Raw genomic sequence first — 15,668 nt, 5'->3', positions numbered from 1 at the left:
TACAAACCTGAGGTCCTTTAACATATAGTCCCACCTTTCCAAAAAAATGCCACCCCTCACTCTGCAACTTTTTGCATGGGCCTAAAGCAAAAGTGATTCTTCACTCCCCCGGGCGCGCGGGCGCGCACGATCGGACAAGCAGTTAACTACCGTTCTCCCCTTGTTCGAAGCTTACGACCGTCCCAGCTGCCGCTAGTTACCTTCCTATTGTTAAAGGACCTCAGGTTTGTATAGTTAGGAAAAATGCAATTTTCGACAAATTGTCATTTTTGGCATACAACAGCGTCAGAGGCATATATTTTTAAACATCTAACTCACCTGGTAGTTATATACATATAGCTTAGTCCCTGACGTCACGGCAGAATTTCAAAATTCGCGGCAATCGCCGATTGGGTAGTCAGGTGTACCACCTGTGCGCCCTCTACCCAGGTACCTGGAACCATTCCAACTATTCCTCAGATCTTCCTTGCCGCATTACCGGTGACATTGTTGGAATTTCTCTCGTTTGGCCCGTGTTTTTTCGCAGTTTATTTGGTGAAGTACACTTTGGCTTTGGCTTTCACTTGTTTTTGGATTTGGTTTGGATTTCTCTTGACCCTTTTTAGATATTGTTGGTTTGACTCTTGCTTGTTTTGATCTCTTTTGGATTTTTCAACATGTCTGACTCTCTTCGATTGTGAGAATGTGTGTGAGAGGATGTAAGACTCGGCTTGCTAAAGCCTCGTTAGATCCACATTCAGTTGGTATGAAATGTAGAGGCAAGAGTTGTCAGTTGGATTATAGATGTGATGAATGTGTAGATTTACCTGAGAATGAGTGGATGGAATATTACCGCTATGTGCGAAAACTTGAGAAGGATAGGATCAGGATAGCAAAGAGTAGTATGTCTCGCTCTTCTAGAGATAGTCAGGGAATTGACAGTTCTCTTCCCCTTGCTAATGAGCCTTTTGATCCTTCTTCGGTAGTGGTAGTTCCAGATCCCCCCTATTGATACAGGTAATGGTCCAACTTTAAAGTACATAATGGCGGCCATTCAAGCCCTTGGTGAAAGGGTAGAATCCCTCGCAGAAAACAGGGAGAAGTTATGGTCGAATGTGAAAGATTTGAAAAACACAATTGTCAGTGCTAAAATCAGTGCAAGTGCAGTGGAGGGTGCGGCCGCTCGGACCTGTCGTGCTCCTAGTCCTAGACCTCTTCCAAGCTCACCAACCCCTGTGAGAAGGAAAGTCGACAGGCGAAGGGAGGCGAGAGGTTTTAGCTCCCGAGCAGTCGTCCCCTCGAGCATACCTGTTGACGCTTCCCAGGACGCTCACCCTCGCCATAGGAAAGGCGAGGTAAAATTGTGCTCTTCGTCGTCGGACGACGCAGTTCCCAGATGGGGCTTGCGTTTTACGTCGGAGTCAAGACCCCTCAAAAGAAGATACACTGTCGAGCAGCGTCATGAAGTGACGCCTCAGGCCCCAGGATGTAGCCATTGGAGCAGCCCGGAGCGCTTCCCTTCCAGTCCCGATGGTAGCTCTCCTACTAAATACAGACGTAAATTGTCGCACAGGCGGCTGTCTGCTTCGGTAGGAGACAAAAAGATGTTGGACGCGTTTCTGCCTTCGATGCATGCTCCCCCTCCTCCTTCGGATTGGTACTCGTCCCCGGAACGTTCTTCCTAACCCTTACGTGACGTGGAGAGAGACTTGGATGATGTTGCGGCTTCCCCAGTCTGTCCCCAGCAGCAAGAAGCGCCGCAAATAGCTTTGCTGCAAGACATGCAGCAGAAACTCTCCTCCCTGATGCAGGTCTGGCAACCTGCAGCAAAGAAAGATGTAGGTAATCGTCCAGCTCAAGAGGTTCCAAGCGCTGTAAGTCAGCCTGAGGAAGCTTTTGACGTGTGTTGCACAGGCGGCTAGCGTCCAGCAGCAAGTGACCTCAAGGTTCAACAGGACAGCAAGCGTCAAAAGATTGGACACCAGGATGCCCGAGTATCTGGACGCCAGGGCGTCATGCGTCAAGAGGCTGGACGCCAGGACGCCGAGCGTCGAGATTTTGGACCCCAGGACGCCAAGCGTCAAGAGGCTGGACGCCAGGTGTCCAGAGATTGGACGCTAAGCGTCAAGAGTTTGGACGCCAGGCGTCAAGAGGCTGGACATCAGGACGCCGAGCGTCAAGAGTTTGGACGCCAGGCGTCAAGAGGTTTGACGCCAGAACGCCGAGCATCAAGAGTTTCGACTCCAGTACGCCAGGCGTCAGGAAGATAATAAGGAGACGAGGAGAAGGAAACAGGATGTCGCTACTTCAGTCCTAGGACAATCAGAAGAAGGAAACGATGACTTTCCCCCTTCTCCTGTTAATCCCGTAGAAGACATTTTGACGAAGAGGATCGGAAAGAACAGCACCCCTCGTCGGACTTAAAAAGACTCATGAGGATATTTACAGAGGTGTTTCCGGAGAACTTTATTCCGGATGCCCCTCGTTCCCCGCCTTCAGAATTTACTCTAGGGAAGGCGTCAAAGAAGGCCATTTTTACGAAGATGGTTTTGTCCCGCTCATCCAAGAGAGCGTTGAAAATAATGAGGGATTGGATGGAGACTAAGAGGGACCAAGGAAAGACAGTATTCTCGTTTCCTCCGGCCAGATTAGCGTCTAGATCAAGTATCTGGTATGAGACTGGAGAAGCTCTTGGCCTGGGAATTCCTGCCTCTTCCCAGGGGGACTTCTCGAGTCTAGTGGACGCCTCTTGTCGGATGGCCATGGGAAAGACTAAGGTTTCTTGGTCAACATCAGAGATGGACCACCTCCTCAAAGGAATATTCAGAGCCTTTGAGGTCTTTAACTTCCTAGACTGGACTCTGGGAGCCTTGGGAAAGAAGATAGAGTCTTTTAAGACCGCTGACACCGAAGAGCTGGTACATCTGATGTCTTGTATTGATAAAGCTCTTAGAGATGGTTCCAACAAGTTAGCGGCGCTTTTCTCGGCGGAAATTCTTAAGAAAAGAGCCCAAATTTGTTCTTTCCTTGCTATTGGGGTCCCACCCATTCAGAAATCAGAACTACTTTATGCACCTCTTTCCGCACACCTTTTCCCGCAAGAGTTGGTGAAAGAAGTCTCCTCTGCCTTAGCACAAAAGGCCACACAGGACTTAATAACGAAGACAGCGAGGAAAGTTCTGCCAGCGAGCTTTGTAACACAAAAAATTAAGGAAAATGCTCCTGTGTCTCGGGTTTCTCAGCCCTTTCGGGGTAGAGCCCTCAGTAGAGGTAACACGAGACCTATGGGAAAGAGTACATAGAAGAGACAAGGGCGAAGCAGGGTCTGACGGCACTCTTCAGACAGCGGTAGGAGCCAGACTGTCCAACTTCTGACAAGTATGGGAGAAGAGAGGAGCAGACCTTTGATCCATTCAACTGCTCAAGGAGGGGTACAAGATTCCTTTCCTGAGAAAACCTCCTTTAGCAGTAAAACCAATCGATCTTTCGGCCAGATACAGAGAGGAATCCAAGGCGCAGGCGATACAGCAACAAGTTTCTCTGTTGTTGCAGAAGGAGGCAATCGAGAAGGTTCAAAATCTGGAGTCACCAGGTTTTTACAACCGATTATTCCTGGTTCCCAAGAGCTCGGGGGGATGGAGACCGTTACTGGACGTGAGTGCTCTCAATGTTTTTGTACAAAAAACGAAGTTCACAATGGAGACAACGAAATCAGTCCTAGCAGCAGTCAGACAGGATGACTGGATGGTCTTTTGGATCTTCAGGATGCGTATTTTCACATCCCTATCCACCCAAACTCCAAGAAGTACCTGAGGTTCGTTTACAAAGAAGAAGTGTTCCAGTTTCGAGCTCTTTGCTTCGGCCTAAGCACCGCTCCTCAAATTTTCACGAGGCTGATAAACAACGTAGCGGGAATGCTACACACGAGAGGTATCAGGGCCTCACTGTATCTGGACGACTGGCTCCTCAGAGCCCCTTCCTACACTCGCTGCCTGGAGGATCTTCAGACAACAATTCGTTTATCAGAGGAACTAGGCCTTCTGGTAAACCAGCAGAAGTCACAACTGACCCCATCCCAAGAGATCCTGTACCTTGGTATGAGGATTCAGAGTCAGGCTTTTCGGGCTTTTCCGTCTGCGTCAAGGACGGAACAAGCCTTAGTAAAGCTGCAGGACTTCCTAAGGAAACGGACGTTCTCTGCGAGGGAGTGGATGAGTCTGCTGGGGATCCTTTCCTCGCTAGAGCAGTTTGTCTCCTTAGGAAGACTAAACCTTCGCCCACTTCAGTTCCACCTCAATCGGCACTGGGACAAGAGGAAGGAACTGGAGACAAAGTGCATTCCTGTGTCAGAGACCATGAAACATTGTCTACAGTGGTGGAATGACCCCGTCAAGCTACAGGAAGGCCTTTCCCTAAAGCAGCGGAACCCAGACCTAGTGTTATTTTCCGACGCCTTGGACTCGGGGAGGTGGGGTGGGGAGCAACACTAGGAAAAGTTGAGGTCTCGGGCTCCTGGACCAAGAGGAACAAGTAGAGGTTCCACATAAATCAGAAAAGGAGGCTGACTGCAATCTTTTTGGCTCTCAAAGAGTTCAAAAAGACCTCAGTCCAGAACAGGTGGGTTGTGGCAAGGTCAACATCCGGACAACACGACGGCGTTGGCCTACATCAACAAGCAAGGTTGAACCCACTCCAGGTCCATGTACGATACGTCGAGAGAACTCCTTCTCTGGGGTTTCTAGCAAAGAATGAACGCCCATCTCAGGCCTGGCCCAAAGCGTTCGAGATTCCGAATCTATCGGATATCACAGGTGAGGAATTAGAGAGAGTCCTGTGTCCGGTAAGAGCTGTTAAGTATTACCTGGAAAGGACGAAGAATTTAAGTGGCAAATCAGAGGTGCTTTGGTGCTCAGTTAAAAAGCCCTCTCTGCAAATGTCAAAGAATGTGCTATCCTTTTTTATCAGACAATTGATAAGGGAAGCTCATTCGGAATGTACTGAGGCTGACCTCAAGCTGCTGAAAGTCAAGACACACGAGGTTAGGGTGGTAGCAACCTCTGTAGCCTTTAAGCAGAATAGATCCCTTCAGAATATCCTGGACATGACCTTCTGGAGAAGTAAATCAGTGTTTGCCTCGCACTACTTGAAGCAAGTGTAAACTCTTTATGAAGACTGCTACATGCTGGGGCCATTTGTAGCAGCTAATTCAGTAGTGGGAGAAGGGACTACCCCTGCAACCCCATAACCCAATACCCTTTTTCTTTCCTTGGAACTATTGAATTTTTATGGTTGTTTGTGGAGACTGGACGCAGTCTTCCACAATCATTGATTCTTAGTCAAGTGGTCATTTGTTCCTTGGTAGCGCCCGGAACAAGGATATTGTAGGAGGTCTAGTCACATAGAGGTTATACACCGGTTGACAGCTCCTAGAGGTCTTCAGCCCCCTGGGTGGATCGCTGGATCTCTTAAGGAAGGCAGACATAATGAGGCAGGATATCATTGAAGTCAGCTTCCTTAACAGGTAGGAACCGTAAGTTGGTTTATTAACCCTTATGTCAATTCCAACGATGATAGCTGTCTCTGACCTGCCACCAAAGGTGTCAATCAGCTATATATATAACTACCAGGTGAGTTAGATGTTTAAAAATGTTATTTTCATAATAAAAAAAATTTTTTAACATACTCACCTGGTAGTTATATATAATTTAATCCCCACCCTCCTCCCCTCTAGAGACTAGGGGCATGGAAGATCTGAGGAATAGTTGGAATGGTTCCAGGTACCTGGGTAGAGGGCACACAGGTGGTACACCTGACTACCCAATCGGTGATTGGGACGTAAGCTATATATATAACTACCAGGTGATTATGTTCAAAAAGTTATTTTATTATGAAAATAACATTTTCATACAATCAACTTACCTGTCAGATATCTACATAGCTAAGACTCCGTCGTCCCCAGACAGAAATTCAAATTTCGCGCCACTCGCTACAGGTAGGTCAGGTGATCTACCGGCCTGCCTGGGTGGCAGGACTAGGAAACCATCCCCGTTTTCTATCATATTTTCTCTGTCGCCGTGGTATCAACATTGTGTTATTACCTCCTGACTTGGATTCTTTTTCAACATTTGATCAACGTTTTTTTTTCGACTTTTTGGTGACGTATTTGGATCGTGTTTTGGCATTCGCTACTGTGACTGTTTTTGGAGGGGGGGGGATAACTCTTTTGGATTTTTCTCAGGATGTCTGATTCTAATGTGAGTGTGAGAATGTGTGTGAATGTAGGCTGCAGGGTGAGGATACCGAAAGCTTCGGTTGATCCTCACACTGTATGCCGTAAATGTAGGGGGGTGCAGTGTTCTGCTACTAACACTTGTAAGGAATGCGAGAGTTTGAATGCGAGAAAATGGAAGACTTTGACTTCTATTTGAAGAAGTTAGAGAGGGATAGAGGTTAGAAGACTGAAAGGTGTGAATTCAAGGCCTATTGAGCCTTTAAATAATAATTCTAACCCTTCTTCTGGAGAATCTCCCTAAATCTCATTCTCAGAGTGTCTTTTCGGATTCGGCATCGGAAATCGCCAATCTGAAAGCGACGATTCGAGACATGAAGTCCAAGATGGCGGACTCGAAAGGTAAGGCTAGTGATAGTGAAAAAAAAAAATTTAGTGAGTGAGCCCTCAGTGTTGGGTGGAGGGGGCGTTTGATCGTCCCCTGCGGCGCTCCCAGGCCTAGACCTCTTCCAAGCTCACATGCCCGAGGAGAAGGAAGTCGAAAGCCTTAAGGAGGTCGTGGGGAATCCCCAACGGTCAGACGTCCCTTCAGCTAGCTTTGCTTCATGGCAGCCAGCTCAAGGGCGCTACAGGAAAAGCGTCCTTCGCGAGTGTTTCTCGTCCTCTCCCTCTCCCTCACCTAAACGAGGGTGGAAGGAGTCGACCCTTATCGAGACCGCTGAAAGCGTCATATGAAGCAAGACATTGATTCTATCCCGGAGCGCTTCTCGGATGACGCCCCGTCTGCTATTTAAGAAGGCGAAGGTGGCGTCAACGTCACCTGACGCTTATGAGGAAGTACCCCCATCATGCTTCTTCCCCGAGTGATGACGAAGGGCGTCAGGCGCTAGACGTAGGAGAAGCGTCAAGGAAGATCATTATGGCGGTGCAAGAACAACTATCATCTCTTGTGGGAGTTTTAGCGCCCCGTCGGAAGGACGTGACGCTTCCTATTAAGAAGTCTCGTCCTCTCGCACCTGCTCGGAAGACGTCTTTTAGAAGTGAAGCGTCAAATCAAGAGGATCTTAGACGTGACGCTCCGTCCAAGATTGTGACGCCGAGTAGGAAGCCCTTAGAAAGCGAAGCGTCTTCCGACGCGAAGCGTCTTCTAAAACGTCAACAAGAGACGTCATACATGACGCTCGGAAAGCGGGAAGCGTCATACATGACGTCTTCTAGCGCGAGAGAAGCCGCAGGTTGTGACGGCTTCCAAGTCGATCAGAATGGGAAAAAGGAAAGACTTTCATTCCCTTAGCCCCTCTCCGATCAGGAGTTTGTCTCCCCCAGAAGAGGAACATTCTGAAAGGAGAACAGAAACTCAGGATTATCACGAGTTCGAGAACGAAAACTCGGAGGATGACGATCTTGGAAGAGAGGGCTTGTCCAACTATAAGTTGACAACCATGCTTCTGGAGGAATACGGAGACGAGTTGACTCCGGCTGCTCCTCCTTCTCCGCGCTCGCTCTTTTCGAGTGCGAAGGCGAAGAAGACTTCGTCTTTTCTGAAGATGAAGCCCACCATCTCGATGAAGCGGGCTTTACACGCCTTATGACGCCTGGATGAAGTCGAAGAAAGACTTAACCAGGACAGTAGTTTTGCATGCCTCCAGCAAGGTTAGCTGGAAAAGAGGGCATATGGTACAAGACGGGGGAGGAGATGGGTATCGCTCTCCCTTCTACTACAGAGGCAGACTTTTCAACGTTAGTTGACGCTTCAAGGCGTCCTAGTCTTAATTCTGCCCGCATAACTTGGAGTATTTCGGAACTGGATCATCTCCTCAAGGGACTTTTCCATGTATTGGAAGTATTCAACTTCTTAGATTGGTCCTTGGGGTGATGTCCAAGAGCTCACGATTCGCAGGGAATCGAACCGGAAGCCCTGTTATGCATTTTGTCGTGCATCGACAAAGCAGTACAGGATGGATCTTTGGAAGTCTCTGCATTATTTGGAGCAGGTCTTTTGAAGAAAAGGACAGTGTATGGCGCCTTCTTAACAAAGGCAGTCTCGCATGCGCAGAGGCAGCTCTGCTATATGCTCCTCTTTCGGACTATTTGTTTCCTTCTAAGTTAGTGAAGGACGTAGCTCACTCTTTAACTGAGAAGGCGACACAGGATCTTCTGACGCAGTCAGCTAGGAAGAAGAAACCTGCTTTAGTGTCGGACAAGAAAGAACCTAGCACTTCTAGGCAGCCCTTTCGAGGTGGTCCGATCTCCAGACTCCCGCAAGAAGGAAGGCTCCAGAGAGAAGAGGTAGGTCCGCCTTTCGTCCCTTTAAAAGGGCAAATGAAACATTTCTCCTCCAAACACCAGTAGGTGCCAGGCTCCTGGAATTCGTGGAAGCCTGGACACTGATAGACGCAGACGCGTCTTCACTAAAGATCTTAAGGAAGGGATATCGTATCCCTTTCCTGAATACTCCGCCCCTAACGTCTATACCAAGGGAACTATCAGCCAAGTACAAGGATCCTGTGCTGAGGGATACTCTTCGATCAATGGTGGAACAAATGTGGACAAGAGTGCAGTAGAACTAGTACTGGATCAAAACTCCCCGGGGTTTTACAATCGCCTTTTTCTAGTGGCGAAAGCCTCGGGAGGCTGGAGACCAGTACTAGACGTCAGCGCTCTGAACAAATTTGTTCAGAAGGAGAAGTTCTCCATGGAGACTTCTGCTTCAGTCCTAGCGTCATTACGACAAGGAGATTGGATGGTGTCTCTAGATCTCCAAGACGCCTATTTTCACGTCCCGATCCACCCTTCATCGAAGAAGTACCTCCGTTTCATGACGGGGGGAAGGATCTTTCAGTTCAGAGCCTTGTGTTTCGGCCTGTCCACAGCTCCTCAGGTCTTCACAAGCCTGATGAGGAATGTGGCGAGATTTCTTCATCTCAAAGGAGTGAATGTCTCGATGTACCTAGACGACTGGCTCATCAGGGCCAGATCGGAGAGACAGTGTTTGGAGGATACCTAAAGTTAACTCTAGATTTGACCAAGGCGTTGGGATTGCTTGTGAACCTCGAGAAGTCTCAGATGACCCCCAGACAAGACCTAGTCTATCTGGGGATTCGGATGGATTCTCGGGGTTTCGTTAGTTTTTCCTTCGCAAGAGAGAACCGAAAAAGGTTTGAGGATAATCTCTCTCTTCTTAGAGGAAACAGCAAACCGTCAGTGAGGGAATGGTTGAGCCTTCTGGGGACGCTTTCCTCGCTGGAACAATTCTTCCCTCTCGGAAGACTTCATATCCGTCCACTTCAATTCTTCCTCAAGAAGTCTTGGAGCTGGAAAAACGGACAACTGTCGGACGTTTTCCCCATTCCAGTGGAGGTAAAGGCACACCTACAGTGGTGGTTGCTGCCTCTGGAAGAGAACAAAGGGGTCTCTCTAAGATCAAAGAACCCAGACTAGTGTGTGTTCTCCGACGCGTCGGAGACGTTTGGTTGGGGAGCGACATTAGGCTCGGAGGAAGTGCAGGCACCTGGGAACCAGCACAGGTGTCCTGGCACATAAATTGCAAAGAGCTCTTCGCCGTTCACCTGGCTTTGAAGAGCCTAGAACCTCTGGTGAGAGACAAGGTAGTACAAGTAAACGTGGACAACACCACCGCACTTGCCTACATTCGGAAACAGGGAGGGGACTCACTCCTCGTTCCTTTACGAACTCACGAGGGACCTATTACTTTGGACGTCTCACAGGAACATCTCCTGCTGACAAGGTTCGTACAGGGAGTAAGGAATGTGAGGGCGGACAGGCTCAGCAGGAGGAACCAGGTCCTTCATACAGAATGGACTCTGCACGAGGAAGTATGTCGCGATCTCTGGTCTCTGTGGGGAACTCCTCACGTGGATCTATTCGCAACATACATTTCAAAAAGGCCTCCCAGTGTTTTGCTCGGTCGTGGAAGACCCAAGAGCAATTATGGAGACGCCTTCCTGCTAAACTGGTCTCGAGTGGACGTGTACGCTTTTCCCCCATTCAAAATCCTGGGGTTAGTATTGAAAAAGTTTGTGGCGTCAAAAGAGACGAGGATGACTTTAATAGCCCCCTTTTTTGTCCGGCCAGGAATGGTTCACGGAGGTGGTAGAGTGGATCGTAGACTTTCCAAGATCCCTACCAGGAAGGACGGATCTTCTCAAACAACCACACTTCAAGAGGTACCATCAAAACCTCCCCGCTCTCGCTCTGACTGCCTTTCGACTATCGAAAGACTTGTCAGAGCGAGAGGCTTTTCTCGCGAAGTGGCAAGCGCGATCGCGAGAGCTCGCAGAACCTCCACTTCGAAGTATACCAGTCGAAGTGGGAGGTCTTTAGAAGGTGGTGTAGAGCCAAGAAGTTGTCCTCCTCCTCTACCTCTATAGCGGAAATTGCTGATTTCTTGCTATTCCTGAGAGTAAAATCGCATCTAGCCGTATCCACAATAAAGGGATACAGGAGTATGCTCTCGGCTTTATTCAGGAACAGAGGTTTAGATCTGGCAAATAACAAAGATCTCCACGATCTCATAAGATCTTTTGAGACGTCAAAGTCTAAAGAGCCAGTAACCTCCGAACTGGAATTTGGACGTAGTCCTCAAAATATCTGTCTTCGGATAGATTTGAACCTCCTCATCAGGCCTCATTTAGAGACGTAACTAGAAAATGCCTATTTCTTTTTATCGTTAGCAACGGCAAAAAGAATTAGTGAGTTACAAGCTCTGCAGGATAAAGTCGGATTCAAGGAAGACCCTCGGCGATTTGCTCGTTTAAAACTCTGTTTTTAGCGAAAAACGAGAATCCCACGAATCCCTGGCCTAGGTCATTCGAAATCAGGAATGTCTAGTCTCGTAGGCAGAGAAGCAGAGAGGTCTCTATGCCCTGTTAGAGCTCTGAATGTTCTATCTTCAGAGGAAACGGTCAGTTGGGAGGCTCTAGACAAGGTCTTTGGTGCGCGGTCAAGACCCCACACTGATGTCAAAGAACGCTCTAGCGTTCTTTGTAAGGAACGTCATTACGGACGCTCACAAGGTCTGTCCGGACGAACAGTTACAACTTCTGAGAGTAAAAGCTCATGAAGTACGAGCGGTTGCGACGTCTCTCTCGTTTTATAAGAATATGTCACTTAAAAACATATTAGATACGACATATTGGAGATGCAACTCGGTATTTGCATCTCATTACTTGAAAGACGTGCTTGTGACGTATGAGAAGTGCTTTTCTCTAGGTCCTATGTATCGGCAGATACGATTCTGGGTACGGGAGCCGACACCAATCCTTAGAATGTATATTACTGTTCTTCTGTTTGGATATGGTCGAGAATCTCTTCGAACAATGGAGGATTCAGGCTCGCACGGTGGGCGGCCGTCTATGTTGTTCATAAGAGAATTCTCGTCATATCCAATTAGTTGAGTATAATTTTTTTTTTTTTTTGAAAAATTATGTATGTGTGCGTAGTGGTTTTTGAGTTACGGTTGTTGTGACGAGTTCGGGGATAACTCGTAACAATCCTTAGTTCTAACACATGGTTAGGATCAGGTGGTCGGGATTGGTTGTGTGCTCCTTCATAAGGTGTATTGTCTATAAGTGGATCAGCACCCATTGACAAGTCCTTTTAGGCTCTGCTGAGTAAGTGGGTAAGACCCATCGGCAGACCCACAAGAACTCTTGGCCATAGATCACATATCTCGCTCTAAAGTTTCTTGAGGTGATGCAGACTACTGGGCAAACACCCAACCCACCAAGTCTACCACCTATCAGGTAGGAACCAAGGTTTTATTTATACCTACAACATATGTTGTTTACCTGTCTATTCCATATAGTAGCTGTCTCTACCCTCACCGAAGGGTGCCAATCAGCTATGTATATATCTGACAGGTAAGTTGATTGTATGAAAATGATATTGTTATGTTACAATAAAGTTTCATACATACTTACCTGGCAGATATATACAATTAAAGGCCCACCCAGCCTCCCCGCAGGAGACAGGTGGAAGAGAGAAAATATGATAGAAAACGGGGATGGTTCCTAGTCCTGCCACCCAGGTCAGGCCGGTAGATCACCTGACCTACCTGTAGCGAGTGGCGCGAAATTTGAATTTCTGTCGGGGACGACGGAGTCTTAGCTATGTATATATCTGCCAGGTAAGTATGTATGAAACTTTATTGTAACATAACAATATCATTTTACCCTAATACCTATGTAATAACTCTCAATAAAATTTTTTAATATCATTTGCATAACTTATGGGCTGAAAGGTATTTCTACAAATGTATGTACTCATTAGACATAGCGGCGCTGTTGACCGAAAATTGTGCCGTAAAAATACCTTAAAATGCCTTATTAATTTAGCTAATATTTTTTACAACAGCCGTAAAACTGATTTGCTGCTGAGTGATTGCGCTGTTTACCGTGGGCCGCCTGTAACCAATTTTCCATCCAACAATAGAAGACCCATCACCTTGGACTCTTAAACGAATAAAAATAAGCACTACTTTGTCTTATCTTCTCAAACGAAATACATATGACTAATACAGAGACTTACCGCCAACACGCCCTAGAGCACATCCAGAGAAAGGGAAACCAGTTTATGATTATACAGATGGCTCAAAAAACAATACTGGAGTAGGAGTTTCAGCTTTCTCGAATAATAAATCAATCAAAGTAGGCCTTCCTTTAATATCATCTGCATTTACTTTAGAACTTTCGGCTATACGGCAGCACTTGACGTAATATCTGAAAGGCAAGCAATCTCTTCAATAATTTTCAGCGACTCGCATAGTGCTATTGATGCTATAAACAAGTACAAATCTTCAAATCAACTTGTCAAAGAAATCCAAATAAAAATCCACCTAATTCTCCAATCTGGATTGTCAATAAAAATCTGCTGGATTCTGGCACATGTAGGAATTGAAGGGAATGAAAATGCAGATTCTGCAGTCTGCGGTACCAATATCAAACAAGCTGAAAAATATAAAATCTGAGGTATATCCATGAGTTTCATCATCTCAAAAAGCAAGATCTAAAGAAGTAATATTTGCAAGACTCCGCATAGGTCATACTAGATTTTCTCGTGGTCATCTAATGACAACCCCATATTCTAACGCTATGAAATGTAATGGATGCCAAGTTCCCATGACTGTCCAGCACTTAGGCATTGAGAGCCCAAATTGGATTCAGCAGAGGCGCATTTATTTTCGAGATCCAACAGTGTCAGGAATTCTCGCTGAAGGCAGGGATTTCTCACTTAACAAAATTATCATGTTCCTAAGTAAAGTCAGTTTTTTTAATAAAGTCTAGTTTTTTTTCTCAGGTTAATTCCCGGGAACGAGCCTGAGAAGAGCCTTTCTGAGGCTCAGAGGTCTGGTTAAACTAATCTTTTATCCTCTCCTATCTTGGTACTCTGTTGTTATGCAGGAGATGAAATCTTTAAGTTCAGACTGCAATTAGTTTATCTCTCTTGATGCCTAAGTACAATATGTAATATCACCCTAATTCTAACCTAAAAAGGCATAGTTTTGAATGTCTTGAGTAGACACCTTTTCATGAATAGCCTTCAGGTACAAGGTATTCCCAAGGTAAAGCAGATGCTTGGCTCATTTTATCAAAGTTGGCAGATTGTCTTGGGTGACTGTCCATCAGTCCACCCAGCTCTAAATGAGTACCAGTACGTATTTGGTGGAGTTAACAAATGTGCTTTGAACAAGCATTTTCCCAAAGAATTTTTGAGAACTCAAGGCTGTATCCGCTGGATTTATTAGGATACATAAATACACAAGAAAGGAAAGCTGGATGTTTGGGCACTCACACAAAGCGTATGGGAAAAAGCTAATGAAAATAAAAACTATAAGAAAAATAGGACTAATGATACTGACAGTAAGTATGCAAATCCATATATTTTTGCTGCTGGTAATTAAGTCACTGTTGTATACATTCAGAGCTCTACTGCTGGACGTATGGTGCCAGGAGCTGGAGATTCAAGCACTATGCAAGGAGGGAGTCCTCACAAAGGCATGGTGGCAAATCAGCTTCGTAAACTGATGTCATCCTGTTGTGTTTTACGTATCAATGACTTCTGTGTGTATCGTGTATCTACCTCAAAACGGAAACAAGCGCCTAAAGAATTTATCTCAGGTAGGTCATGATGATTACATTTATTGCACTCTTAACATTGCCAATTTATGTTTTTGCATGTTTGGATTATTTTTAAGTGTATTTAGGAGGAAATTATTCTTCCTGTACTTTTGTATCATTGGAAGACCCTTCTTTGTTAATGTTTAAGGGAGAAGAGAGGTGGTTTCTTTTTTCAAAACCCTTACCTGTGAAGATTGCAGAGGTATTTGCATACTTCTTGCATAGTGTTTAGAATTTTTCAGGAACCTGCGTTGAGTTTGCTTTGGTCCTTTGCAAAATTGTTATTTTTAAAAATTTGTTCTGAATAACTCTGTTGAATAGATTTAATTTATATGATTTTTGCTGCATGCTAATAGAAGCTGGGATATGTGCAGAATCATGCATGGGAAAAATGCAGTGCAGTATAGTACTGTATATTTATAATTATCTATTCAAATGTTTTGTTTTCCATTTCTCTTTGATGTATTTTCCTTGTAATGTAGGTGGTTCTCTATCTGTTGAAAATGCAGGGATTTGCTTTTTTTGTCTTTATTTTCATATGAACTATTCACCTTTAATTGAAGACATTTTCATATGAACTATTCACCTTTAATTGATGACAATATGAGTGGCTGGTTGGTGTTAAAATTGAACTGCCCAAAGATATATGTGTAAGGGTAATGAATATTCATAAAAGAAATGTTACTTTTTGTTATCGTTAGACTTTTGTTAGTTGAAGCCAGAAACTGATTAATACTGTGGGGGACTCTTTCCAGGTTTCTGTGGCTTCCCCCACTAACTCAACAAGTAACCTATATTTTTATGATTTGTAAATATGTATTAGGCTAAAACTTTAGACAGTGTTTTTCAGGAAAAATCTCTTTAGCACGTTAACCGCCATGTGAACCACCGGTGGTACATTGTGAATAAGACATAAACACCACATGTACCACCAGTGGTTCAATTTTGATTTTTTATACTTTTTTCATTTTTATTTAGATAAATTAGTAAAAAGGGTTATAAATACCATAGTCTGCATGCAAATCAAAGTTTATTAATTGAATTTTATAAAGTGAAAAAATAAAAGCAATTATTTTAATTATAATGGAAAAATAATAGGCATTTTTCATGATAGCACATTCACATAAAAAAATTATGCAAAAGCTCCATATCTGAATTTAAACTTTTCAGTATATAGATATATATAGCATTTCATATGCACCAAAGAAACATTAGTACTCCTTTGAATGAAGTCTTTCAAAGCATGATGGGCATAAATGAGGCTTGCCTTCACATTGACCACACACTGTCTTTACTCTTCTTGCTTTGCGTGCTGCGATTTG

The 15,668-nt window shown here is 45.2% G+C and overlaps 1 protein-coding gene across 4 annotated transcripts in view; it reads left to right on the top strand.

Annotated features, from left to right (window-relative positions):
* Nucleotides 1-15,668, top strand: part of LOC135202945 (bridge-like lipid transfer protein family member 3B) — a 318,889-nt gene that overhangs the window by 159,255 nt on the left and 143,966 nt on the right. For all 4 annotated transcript variants that reach the window (XM_064232430.1, XM_064232433.1, XM_064232432.1 and 1 more), the window contains one exon: nt 14,151-14,346. In XM_064232430.1, the coding sequence (XP_064088500.1) occupies nt 14,151-14,346 (196 nt within the window). The remainder of the gene's footprint in view (nt 1-14,150; nt 14,347-15,668) is intronic.

Source organism: Macrobrachium nipponense, chromosome 33, assembly GCF_015104395.2.
Source record: "Macrobrachium nipponense isolate FS-2020 chromosome 33, ASM1510439v2, whole genome shotgun sequence".
Lineage (NCBI taxonomy): Eukaryota > Metazoa > Arthropoda > Malacostraca > Decapoda > Palaemonidae > Macrobrachium > Macrobrachium nipponense.
Note: the sequence above shows the minus strand (reverse complement) of the source record. Positions and strands in the feature narration are given on the sequence as shown.